Here is a 13,266-nt window from a genome sequence, read left to right on the forward strand (position 1 = left end):
AGAATACAAGCAGGATGGGTGAAATGGAGGGGAGCGTCGAGTGTTTTATGTGAACGTAAAGTACCTCTTAAACTTAAAGGTAAGTTCTATAAAACCGCAGTTAGACCTGCTATGTTATATGGAGCTGAATGTTGGGCTATGACTCGAGCACATGAGCAGAATATGAGAGTTGCAGAGATGAGGATGTTAAGGTGGATGTGTGGACAAACGAAGATGGACAAAATAAGAAATGAGAGCATTAGAGAGAAAGTTGGAGTTGCATCTATTGAGGAAAAACTCCGAGAGACACGTTTAAGATGGTACGGACATGTACTTAGACGACCAATAAATGCTCCAGTTAGGCGATGTGAAACTATGATAAACATGCATATCAAACGAGGAAGACCAAAAAAGAATTGGTTAGCAACAATAAAACAAGATAAATTTTATTTAAATATAGATGATGATATAATAGGAGATAGAGCTCAATGGCGTAAAAGGATTCATACAGCCGACCCCACCTAGTGGGAAAAGACTTGGTTGTTGTTGTTGTTGTACATACAACTTTGTGTGTGTGTGTGTGTGTGTGTGTGTGTGTGTGTGTGTGTGTGGGGTACACATCATGTGTTTTACATTATATCATTGGCATTATTATATTACTTTCTATGTAGAAGTAGGAATTAGATGAGTTAATAACTATAGGAGTATGTTAGTCTTCTTTAATATTTTATTAGCACAAATATTTTTTTAATATTTTTAATATTGCCCACATAGTCCCTTGGATACTATATATGCTCTATGCTATGGGTCAAATGCATCACTGCCTACATACAATTTTTGAAACCAGAATATTATCTAGAGAGTGTTGCTAACCTTACTATTATCACAGGGCAAGAAATAGAGGCATCGAGTGCAATGTTTTGACTATCAAAATTATTCTATGGGAAATAGTGTAGTGGTTGCCTCTCATATTCATTTTAAATAAAAAAGGTTAAATGAAAAAACAAATCCTCTTACAAACAGGAACAAGAATTCAAAAAGGACAGAAATATTAACAGGATTTTACTTGAAGAAGCATGTTTCAACAGAAAATGAATCTACTAGTTAATAATCAATAATCAATAATCAATAATCAACAATAATTTACCTCCACCGATTCTTTTTCTGTACAACAGAAGAAGAAAATTCACACCTACAATCTGATAAGGCTTCAAACTTGGCTCAAAATCAGATTCCTCACGAGCAAAAACAGCATCAATATCTTCCTAGATGCATCACCAACCGAAACAAGCACAGATGGGAGCATAAGGAAAACGATAATTTTCAAAGAGAAGCCTGCTAATCAATGCCACCCGAATGGTTGTCCAGAAAATTTAGCAAAAGTTGAAGCAAGTACCTGAGTGACAATCCTGCACGAAGAAGCTTCAACTTCAGCATATCTATCGCAATTGGAAATGGAGGAACCATAAAGCTCCTCCCTTAGGGCTGATGATATCTTGCCACATTTGCGGAGAGCTCGACCAACGACGTCCACCTCTTCTACTTCTAGGTCTTCCTGTAGGTTCGTTGCTTCCTCTTCCACGATGTCTGCTTCATCCTCTGACCACGAGATCTCTTCGTCATCAGGCGCAGCCGGCCGGACCTCGACCACTTCATCAACGTCGCTATCGTCATCCACCACGAATCGCCTACCCCGACTGCCGCAGCCATGAGGGGAACGCGTCACCTTTACGTCGCCGTCGCCCTCATCCTCGTCCTCGTCGTCCAAATTAACGGGGCTATCGTGTGACCCGGTTCCCCCGGGGGCATGGGGCTGGTAGGCGAAGGATTCGATGGGGGGAAGAGATGGGAGATTGGTCCTCTTGAGGACCTTCGAAGGCTTGAAGGTGTGATTCTCCCACTCGTCATCGGAGATCTCATCGAAGGCGCGCCTCATATGATCAGATCGGGAAGTGATCGAACAAGGGCCTACGATTTGGGTTTAAGATGGATTGAGAGGCGGGAAGTCGAGAGAGAGGGAGAAGGGTTTTAAGACCATATGACCGTATTTACCGCTTCAAGACTGCCGACTGCAGTGGCGTCCAGTCCGAGACGAGATAGAGCGGAGGGAGACCAGAAAAGTAGTAAATATAATTAATAAAAATAAGTTCTAAAATTAACATAATTTAATTTAATTATATTAATAGATTAATATTAAAAAAAACTTGTTTGAAAATAAAGATTTATTATTTCAATAAAAAATAACTTTTAGAGTATGCAATTTTAACTTTTTATGAAATTTTAATTAATTTTACATCTTAGAAAAATATATTATTATTTTTATATTATTTCACATATAAATCCTATCCTCTTTAAGAATATATATATATATATATAAAAAGTTGTGCAAGATTTGACAGATAAAATATTGATATATTATTTTACTTGCGGTCCATGATTGTCCTGCTCGATTGAGTGAGTCAAGGTGTCTAGAAGTGAGTTAGGGTGATCGTAAGTGATTTGGGCCTCTCTATTTTCAATGAGTCATAGATATCATCTCGTAAAGGGCGTCGTGCAACATAACACCTCTCTTGAATGATATTATGCACACTTTACTCTAAGCTTTAAAGGTAAAAATTTATTGACATAATCAAGAGGTTAAAAATAAAATAAAAAATCAATGACTGATTTGTGAGTGTCGTCCACCAGGGCCGCCCATATCTGCCATTCAACCTAGTATATATATATATATACACACGTGGTGAAAGAATTATAGGTAAACGCTTTTAAGTAAGTTGAGTGTTAAGAGATTGTACGTAAAGAGAGCAACTCTTAACTTAGGCAAAGACTTTATAAGATTGATGAGGTGTGTTAGAGGGGATAAATAGCACTTGGCTAATTGTGCTTACCTCGATTGTTAGTACGCAATATAATAAAACAAACATAAACAAAAACAAAAAGCCCAGCAGGATTCTCAACTCTACGATTCTGTCTCAATGCAAGTCTATTATCTTTCTCTTTACTGGAAACTCTCAAAATGTGAAGAATCCTCTTACCTATTCTTATCTTTGCATCAATACAAAAGATATAGTAAAAAATAATGATATAATAAACTTTATAAAAGATTATCGCTTCTCGAAACCCTAAATAGAAGTAATACTTGTCGAAACCCTAAATAGAAGCAACACTTGTCGTAGCACCTCTTGTTAGAATTTATGGTCAATGGATTAGCGGTGTTGATCCAATAGCTAGGTCCAGTTAATCAACTCAACAATAAGCCGTCGGCTTGAATCAATGGAGCTCAGCATGGCAATATGGACTTTATCCTATTTATACATACCCTTTCAGGCAACAGGCATACCTCTTTTTGATATTGTCATTACCAACTTAATCTAGTAGTTGTCAAGTTATCCCTTCGAATATCGACGCACCTCTTTGGATAAGCTCATCCCTATGGATAAGAGTGTTAAGGACCTTAAGGTTGAGGACAGGAGAAGAGTAAGTCTTTTTTTCTTAAGATGATATTATTTTGCCCAAGTGTTTATTATTTATCGGTAATCACCTCCCAAGACATAATGCTCTGCCTCTCAAAATATGGGCACTTCAAATTTCAAGCCCTAGTAAACTTTTGAAGTCTTACTCTACTTTCTACAAGAGACTATTTCAGGATTCTAACTCATAACATTTTGATCACAAAGTAACAATTTTACTATTGCAGGTGCCCAATCAATTGATCGATCGATTATGAAGCATTCTATGCCTGTGACAAAGGCTCCCCATTAATCGACCGATCGATTGGGTCGCTGCTTGTCGCAGTGCAGTGCCAATCGATCGGTTGATCGATTGGTCTCCTCTTGACTTGCTTAAACCAAGTCTAGGGTCCCCAAATCCAACATCCAGTCAACCGTGATCTATTGGAGCCTCATGCCTAGCATTCGATCAGTCTTGACCTGTTATGACTCGTTCACCAAGTGTCCGATCAATCCCTTTGACCCACTTGGACTTTTCTCTTGGTGTCAAGTGTCCGGTCAACCTTGACTCACTTGGACTTACCGACTCGTGCCAAGTGTCCGGTCCTCCATGATCCACTTGGACTTTCACCAGATGTTCGGTCACCCTTGACCCATCTGGATTTCCTCGTGCCAAGTATCCGGTCAATCCTTTGACCTACTTGGACTTCCCAACACTAGGTGTCCGGTCAACCTTGACCTATCTAGATTTCCACGTGCTTGGTTTCACTCACCAGGACTTTCACCTAGCTTCACTCACTAGGATTTTCACCTGACTTCACTCATAAGGATTTTCTTTTGCCTGGCTTCACTCACCAGGACTTTCCATCTGCATGACTTCACTCATCAGGATTTTCACCTAGCTTCACTCACTAGAATTTTCACCTAGCTTCACGCACCAAGATTTTCTTTTGCCTGGCTTCACTCATCAGGACTTTCACACTGCCTAACTTCACTCACTGGGACTTTTACCTGGCTTCACTCACTAGGACTTCCAACCGTCTAATCTCCGGTTTGGACTTTCCCAGTCAAGTATCCAGTCAGTCTTGACCTACTTGACTCTTCTTTACACCAATCTTGTCAAACTCTGACCAGAGGGGAATTGCACCAACAATCTCCTCAATCGGACGATTGCACACTTGCAATCTTCACGTATTGTCAAATATCGAAACCCAAACATCAAGACTCAGGCTTGAGCCAACTCAAGTCTAGTCAAACTAGTCAACCTTGACCCAGGGGATATTACACCAATAACAATCATTTGATTGGAGTGTTGACTAGATTATATTTCCTCTTCAAGAGATACTCGACTTAATTTTGTCAATTACAACACATATGATGCAATCCTTCTAAGTCATCTAGCTTAACTGCCACTTAAGTCTCATTAAGTTAGAATCAACCAAGTGTGCTTAAGCTTCTATTTGAAACTTTTCATTAGCCCTCTTTTTGGATAGTTAATTAAACTCATTATCCTCAACTTAACGGCCAAAAATTCGATCTAGCTGATTTATTTGGACTTCTTCTACTTAAATGTTCAATCGATCCACTAGAACTTTCCTTGATGTCCGATCTAGCTACCTATCAAGTGTTCCACCAGATCAACTCATCCTGTCTTCTACCCCACGTTTGGTCCTAATCCACTAAGACTCTCTTGCCTAGTGTATGGTCCTCCTAACCCACTAGGTTTTTTCAATGTTTAATGTTCAGTCTTCTTAACCTATTAGGACTTTCCATGTTAAGTGACTTGCACATTTAACTCATATATTAAATGGATAATGTATAATTTTAAAACCCTTTATTAGACATCAAAATATAAGTTTGACTATCGATATTAAATGTATTAACAATCTTCCTCTTTTTGATGTTTAGTAACATAATTTAAAGTTAAAAAAAAAACATACCTCTCTTTTACCAAAGTTTAACATGCTTTTTAAGAAAACTTAATTTTAGCTCAAATAGTAAAACTTAAACTAGAAAGATTTAGCTAACTTAAACTTAGATCACAGTGTTTAGAGTTTAAATTAAACTAGATCTAGATTTGGTAACTTTTAACAACTTAAACTTTACAAAAAATGGTAAATAATTAATTTATGCTTTAAGTTGAAAGTTCAAATAAATTTGAGACAACTAATTTAAACTTAATTTAAATTTAAGTCTAAGTTTCAGTTCAATTTTCTTTCTAAGTTTATTTTCTTCTCAACTCAACTTTAAACTAATCTTTTCCCCTTTGGCATACATGAAAATAGGGATCATTGTAATTTTTCAAGGAATAATGTTTAACCTTTAACAAAATAATATCAAAATCTTTAGAAAAGCTTTTAAAAATATTTTCCAAGGCAATAATACAATTTTTAAAAATTATTTGAAAAATAATTTTATTTCAAAATAATAATTCATCTAATAATTGTCCTTAATCAAAATGTCTAACCCCTTTTTCCTTTACTCAAGTGATATTAAATTATCATTGAGTTTAATTTGGAGTTATTTACCTTAGCGTTCATTTTAATTTTAAACCCATTGGTTCATGTCAATGTACTTATTTACATCTAGAACTAGGGATAGATTTTAACATCTCATGTCCATCTATGTGGTTTAGTACATAAGCATGTTAATCCTACATATTTGTGAGATGCAAAGGTTGTCTAGATCTATAGATTTATGAATTCTAAGTTAGATCTTATGCTAGTTCAATTTGCATATAAGATATCATGTGTAGTAGTATATACCAAATAAAAGGATTCTATTATATTAAACAAATTGTTAATTGTCTTCTTATAGTGTTGAATTCAGCCTCAAGTAGGAGTTTAGTAAATATATTATCTAGGTTTAATTTTGACTCAATATAGTTGAGTACAATATTTTCTTTGGTTATATGATCTCTAACAAAAACTTGTATTTTTTTTTATCTAATTTATAGTCAACATAGTTTGAATTAGAATAACTTATAAGTTCGAAACTGTTAATCCTAGAATACCATATTCTTACATTTAAAATTCCTTTAAAGTATCTAATATTTTTTTGACAATTGTTAAATGCGATTATTTAGTACAAGATTATTAATCTTGCTCACATATCTACTGTAATAGTATTGTAATAATATGTGTCTGCTCGGTTAGTCGGATTTGACACGCAGGACAGTGGGCATGATCCAAGCAACGACAAATGCAGACGGTGACAACAAGGGCTAGGCAGTTGGTGGGTTTGGCAGTGGTGTAGTGCCCCTTGCGGTTGCGATGACTGATGACATAGCTTCCGTGTAACCTAGTTCACCATTGTCTTTCGAATCATCAATAATAGCAACAATAGGGCATTCAACCAACTGAGCCGCTGGTGCGTGCCACACTTCTTGTGCGCATGGTGAGGTTTCTTAGTGAACCAGTACATCAAGGGCAGTCTGCTTGTCGGGTGTTGTTGGAGCCGACTGTTGTGATAGAGGTTGCAGTGGTGCAAGAAGGGCTATAAGCTGCTGCTAAGCCATACGAGTAGCTTGCAGCTACAAGTACAGGAGCCTAGGAATACTAGGTTGTTCAACTTGTGGAGGGCTACAAGTTATACTACTTGGTCTGGCTGTGCAACATGTGTTGTGCAGGAGCCTAGGAACAATAGGTCGTTTAGTTCGTGGAGGGTTGCATTCCAGAACCGTGCAATGTTGAACGGAGTGGGCAGGTACACCCGACTCGTGCTGAATTTGAAACGAGTTGTTCAGCCATTGTGGTGGCTTCTTCTTCAACTTTAGGAACTACTACTTCCATCTCGGAGAGTTCTACCTCAGAGTAGCATCTATAGTTGATGAGGACAACACATGACTTATGACACCCGTATCTATTAGACGCAAAGGAGGCATTGTGTTGTTTGTGTGCACAAATGAAGATCGCTAGCCGGAATACAAGAGGTTTTTACAAGCCTCTTAAGCAAAAGGAGTGCAACATCTCAAGTAGCATGGAATTGGTGTTTTGGGCATGCTAGAGATCAAAATGTCTGAAGGGGATTTTTCTATTGCCCTCCAATGACGGTTTACAAGTATGAGAGTCGTTCACAATTTCTCCTTTGCGAGTGCATTTTGGTATGTGGGATGTGCAACTAGAAGATGTGGGCGTTCAAACGGCAATTGATCAACTTGTTCAGTACACTGCAAGTTGCTTGATGGACAGCGCTTGCGACATTCGTTTATGGACTGCGGCACCCGCTTTGGAATTCCCTGACTCGATTGTCAAGAGCTCTCTGACTCATCCTAATGTTCCCCTGACTCGACTCAATTTCTTTAGTTTTCTAACTTGACCTAGTGTCCCGAGCACCCAACTCGATTTTGTCTCCTAAAAATCTTAACTAAGCTTAGCACTTGCTCGACTCAAGCCCTCGAGCTCTCTAGTTTGAGTCAATATTCTCAAACACCTTGCTCTCTCTTGACAGATTAGATAACTGATTTAAATTCGATATTTTGTATTTGTAATATTATTTTCCCTCAATCATAAGGTTGTAATATATATATATATATATATATATATATATATATATATATATATATATATATATATATAGCTTTTCTTTGATAATGGATTTTGATCAGACTCCTTTCAAAGACAAAACAGGCAATCGCCTCATAGTAGATCCTATCCTATTTGGAACTATCAATTCACCGTTTGGAATGATTCGATATTTTCTAAAGAGTCAACCCTTAATCGTAATCTTAATCATTCAAAATAATTACGATTGATGGTTCAAAATTACGTACTGATTCACAATTCATATACGGTTCAAGATTATTATATTAAAAAATTTAAAATAATTAAAAATTTTATACTTATTTAAATTGTCTATATACCCCCTAGGATGTAAATAAATCAAATATCTAAATTGTTAAAAAACAATTCCATCCTTGAACCATCAATTTAACCTTCAAAATTGCATTAAACTTTTAAAATTACACTTAAATGAAATATCTTTTTTTACACTTTTAAATAGCACTTACAAGAAATATCTTTAGGTATAAAAAAGAATAATAATTAATTATCAAATAATTAACTATCACTCATAAATATTAATTTAATGCAGTTTAATTGGTAAGTAATCTTGTTCCTCAATTAGGAGATCTGGTGGGTTCAAATCTATTTTTAATGGTTAATTCGGCCATTGAACCAGACCGGTTACGGTTTAGGCCCGATGACCAGGTCAAGACCCAGTTACAGATTCAGACCGCCGGGATCAGGTCTATCACAAATTTCTCAAAACACGTTTTTTTTTTTCTTTTCCATTTAACCAACTTGAAAAATGCTTTCTGCTTCGGCAGCCAAATGCGCTACAATTGCAAGGGAAAATTAATAGAGCAACAACTTGCTACAAGCCAGAAACATAATGGACAGAAAAGTGAGCTAATTAGTCCAGGGAATAAAGAGGTATGAATTCTAGCAAATACTAACGAGCGAGGAGCAGATTGAACAGACATAAAACCAATACTACCTGTGGATATGCAAATTACTTCAGAAACTCTACAGTTTCCGCAGCTGCAAAGGAAAGATTTGGCAAATAATGACTAAATTCTGACAAAGGTGATCTCACTCCTACCCTCTTGCATAATCTTTAAGTAGCAGTTCCAGTTATTTATGTACTATTACTTGCATCTGGAGAGTTAGGTAAGCCACACTGTCTATTACAAGTTTACAGTCAACTGAAACTGAAACTCTTGCAATTTTAGATAGTGAACTGATAATGTAAGCCATAGAAAATTTGGTATAACTGATTCGGAAGAATCAATCTAAGTCAGCCAGCTGAAAAGTGCACACAAGTACTCAGTAAAATTTAATAAACTCGACACAGTTATGCACCAGGTCTAGTAATCCCTGCAGTTCCAAAATGATCTTGTCTCCTAGTAAAGATTCATTATGATAACTAGCTTAAACTATGCTAGACCAGTCAATCAACTCAGATCGATGGCAAATGCTTTAACGATATGTTAGTATAGTAGGGCCAAGCCCTGCATCTCTAATTATCTATACACCCAATTCATATACTAAATTAAGTTTGAAGTTAATCCACCTTCCGGAAAATGCTTCATATATTGAGTGCAGAACAAGTTATGGAATTATTTTACAAGCACCTAACACAAAAATATCAAGGCAAAGCAACATTCTTTTATAAAACAAGTGTTCTAGTTTCCATCCATCATTACACAGGAAAGACAAGCTCTTGAGCTATTTTGTTGGTTACATGGAAGATCTCTACAACCAAGACCTGCTGAGTGAAATTATAAAAATTGAAGAATTGAATACTATTGTTCTTTCTGAGTAGTAACTGGAGCACCAAGGTAAATCTTGCATTTTGAAATGCACTTGAGCTAATAAAAACTAATGCATGTATACCAAGCTGTATATAAAGTTTTGATTTAATTCCTCTTGACAAAAATCTCAGAAGGAAGAGATGAACCTCACCCAAGTAAACAATAAAAGACTAAATTGATCCCCAAGACCTCTGGCATCCCAATGAAGGCTCTTACAACCTGACCTACCTGTCACCTTCAAGGTGTTAAATACATCAAGTTTTTCTGAGTCGAAGCAAAAGCTTCAAACCTAAAGAAACTTCTTTGTGAGAAAGAATAAGACTTAAAGGAATACTTCAGATACTTAACTGAGTACAAATAAAAGAAGATAACCTTGATAAGATACAGACAAGATATCAGGAAAAACCATCTTCAGAGTACCTTGAGAACACAGAACAACAAGCATCAACAAAGAAAGGAATAAATTGTATGGAAAAGGAATAAATTGAAACTTTAAGCTCACAGTCTTAAAACCAGTCTTATCCAGCTCACACCTATTAAAATTTTCACCAGAATGATGTGCACATCAATTTTGGAAGTGTTCATATTGTAATGGGATGTCTTCACCTCAGCCTAAACATGACTATCACCATTATAATATCAATTTTACATCAAATAATGCAAAATTTACAATGCAGAACAACTTAAAACCTGACCAAATTTACTACTCAATTTTAAAAATTGTTAAATCAAGTCAATCTGGTTCATTGAGTTTGCAAAATGGTTTGGTTCTCAATCCTTGTCACAAGTAGATTGCCTTAATCACAACAATACAGTTTAGCCAATGTTTAAAACTATATATAGCTTCAAATCACAAAAAAGTCAAGATCCTTCTTTGGGCTATTTTTTTCTAGTAGATTTTCATGAATACATGTCCATTAATCAAAATAGAATCACAAATTTTTCTCAATCAACACCAAGGTGTACGCCAATATTACTGTTACATAACTGGCAGAATTAAACTGAATATTCAACTATATTTGACTAAGCCAATTTTGTACATTATATAATAATAGAATTAAATGGGAAAAAATAGCCCACATAAGTAACACCATCATATTTCAGCCTAAAATATCATGACAAATATGTGCTTCCATAACATAATTCATATCCTAAAGAAAGGGCTAAAGAATAGAAGGTAATAAAGTAGATACTACATCAACACTATTTTATGTTCAAAACCCAATCTTTTTTCCTCTCATCTGTCATCTGCAGAAATAACTCCATCCACATATAATCCTCATGAAATCTCTCCACTGCCTTTGAATAAGCCAGTCCATCTATCCCTTCTAATGCATTAAGTGCTTGCATGCTCTCTACTATAAGCATCTTGAGACTAGCTCCTGTTGCAGAAACTGACCTAGATGGTGAGGAAGTAGTTTCCAATTTTTTATCTGTAGCCCCAGACATCTTCAGATTTTCACTTGAAGAATTCACACAAGGAGACAGAATCGAATAAGTAGTTTTCTTTGCCCGATGAGAGATCGATGGAGTGCAAGACTGGCTTCGTATAGGAATGGCAGGCAGTGCACGGGGACCACCAGAGTTCTCAGTAAATGATGCTTCCAAATTCCTTCCCTCCACTTCCTCTCTATCATCATTGTCCAGGGAATCACCATTCAAAAGAGGATTGTTAGTTATATGGGGGTCACAACTTGAAATATTCTGGTTAAAATCAGACGTTGCCATGTCTCCATATATATAACATAATTTATTAAATATTGGGCATCCCTTCTTACGGAATCTCTTTGCAGATTTGTACACCTACATTGAGTCACAAGACACTACTTTATTGACTCAGAAAAACTAATGAAAAGGAAATGTGTTTAAATATCCAAAGAGATAATTTACCTTACATAAACGTTCCCACACTTCATCACTAGCAGATACAGAGCCTGTCATAGAGTTCCAGCTAAGTCCGGACTCCTTTATTAGGTTTGAAAATTCCCTTTGTCGGGCTCTTAGCTGATTAAATTTATTTCTGAGTTGTGTATGAGTGTAGTGTCTTTTTGTTTGTGCATTGAGTGCTTCCTCTATGGTACGCCAAGCAGGCTTTGAAAATGTTGTTGATGTTCTGTTGCCTTTAGCAACTTCAGCCTCCATGATCATGATGAACCTCTCTTCGATCTCATCTGGCCATACACTTACATTAAAACCACCCTCTTCAACTACATCAATATCATTGTCTTCCCCCCCTTGCAAATCACTTCCCATATCAGCCATCTAACATGGGAATAAAAATGCATGTGTCAATGCTAATTCATAGAATTAAGAAGCAAAAAGTATGTACCTGTGTAAAAAATTGCAAAATGCAAAAAAAGTAAAATATCTCAACAAACAAATAGATGAAGAACATTAGTTTAGGGAACAAGGTTAAAATGGAATGGATATTGGTCACATAGTTAAGGTTCTAAGAGGATGGATTGGTAGAACAAATACTGTTTAAAAAGTAAATTAGACTGCATTTCTAGAAGGAAAGCTTAAACATATAAACATTAAATAATGAATGGGCATGAGTAAGGTAAATGTTATTTAGAGGGCTACATTAAATTATACAAGCATGCTGGTTTAGCAACAGAGACAGAAAATAAAACTCCTTTAGGACAAAGGGAATGTCACTCCGGTTAGTGAATAAAGTATGTCTAAAAGGAAAGGAAAATGTTGTCTGAGGATTCAAACAAAATTGAAGAGATAAAAGAACATTAATTTGGGCATACACCGATATCCAAATGGTATGCCAATCTCCATAGTTCAGTAAGAAACAAACAGCAGAAGAATAACTCTTGGTTACTGATTAACAAATGATCAAACCCTATCAGAGATTAATTGTGCATAGCTTTAACAGAAGCACAAGATGCAAAAACGTCGCTAAAGATTTAAGCAAAATCGAAGATATAAAGGGATACTAATTTTGACATGCATCTTATTTGAGCCACCAGAGAGAATTACATGAGAGGCTAGAATGTTATTTTTTTCTGCCTCGAATCAATTATCCTATCGAAACAGGGGAAGAGAAAAATGACGAACAAGAGATTTGGTGAGTATGATATCGTGAGGCGACAGCCTGCAGCACAACCAAAGCTAACAAGTTCCATTCGAATTGATTTTGAGGTATAGCGCAGAGAGAGAGAGAGAGAGTACAGAAGAGGACAAGGACGGTGAGGAGGATCGAAGGCGATGGGCAATGCCGGCGGGCAGGGAAGGCCGACGTTTTTCCTAGGGCATTGCTTTCGTTTTATGTTTTTCTAGTTTTAGAAACAAAACGTGACCCCCCGCATTGCCCAAGCGAGTGTAAGCCTCTTTTACTTTATATTTCTTTTGATTTTAAAAGTTTTATACTTATAAAATATGAATTTTAAATTTTATAATAAATAAAATAATTTAAAATATTTTTTACACATTAAAATTTATTATACATGCATAACAGTGAAAAATACTAAAAATATTGACACAAAATTAAAAGGTTCTCGTTTTTGCAATTCTAGT

The 13,266-nt window shown here is 36.1% G+C and overlaps 2 protein-coding genes across 5 annotated transcripts in view; both read right to left on the reverse strand.

Moving 5' to 3' along the window:
- The window catches only part of LOC121981458 (protein CHROMATIN REMODELING 19-like), a 49,104-nt gene extending 47,033 nt beyond the window's left edge, over positions 1-2,071 (reverse strand). For both annotated transcript variants that reach the window (XM_042533987.1, XM_042533986.1), the window contains exons 1-2: positions 1,376-2,071; positions 1,127-1,244 (exon numbers count right to left, since the gene is read on the reverse strand). In XM_042533987.1, the coding sequence (XP_042389921.1) occupies positions 1,127-1,244; positions 1,376-1,915 (658 nt within the window). In that variant the 5' untranslated portion in view covers positions 1,916-2,071. The remainder of the gene's footprint in view (positions 1-1,126; positions 1,245-1,375) is intronic.
- Positions 2,072-10,890: 8,819 nt separating this feature from the next.
- LOC121981459 lies at positions 10,891-13,060 on the reverse strand. Of its 3 annotated transcripts, none has more exons than XM_042533988.1 (3): positions 12,922-13,060; positions 11,632-12,003; positions 10,891-11,544 (listed from the first exon to the last, which is right to left on the reverse strand). In XM_042533988.1, the coding sequence occupies exons 2-3, from the start codon at positions 12,001-12,003 to the stop codon at positions 10,945-10,947; spliced, it is 972 nt and encodes a 323-aa protein (XP_042389922.1). In that variant the 5' UTR covers positions 12,922-13,060; the 3' UTR covers positions 10,891-10,944. The 3 variants fall into 3 exon arrangements, with proteins under 3 accessions (XP_042389922.1, XP_042389923.1, XP_042389924.1); XM_042533989.1 differs by having other exon boundaries at positions 12,808-13,060; XM_042533990.1 differs by having other exon boundaries at positions 12,730-13,060.
- Positions 13,061-13,266: the final 206 nt, after the last annotated feature.

This window comes from Zingiber officinale, chromosome 5A, assembly GCF_018446385.1.
Source record: "Zingiber officinale cultivar Zhangliang chromosome 5A, Zo_v1.1, whole genome shotgun sequence".
NCBI lineage: Eukaryota > Viridiplantae > Streptophyta > Magnoliopsida > Zingiberales > Zingiberaceae > Zingiber > Zingiber officinale.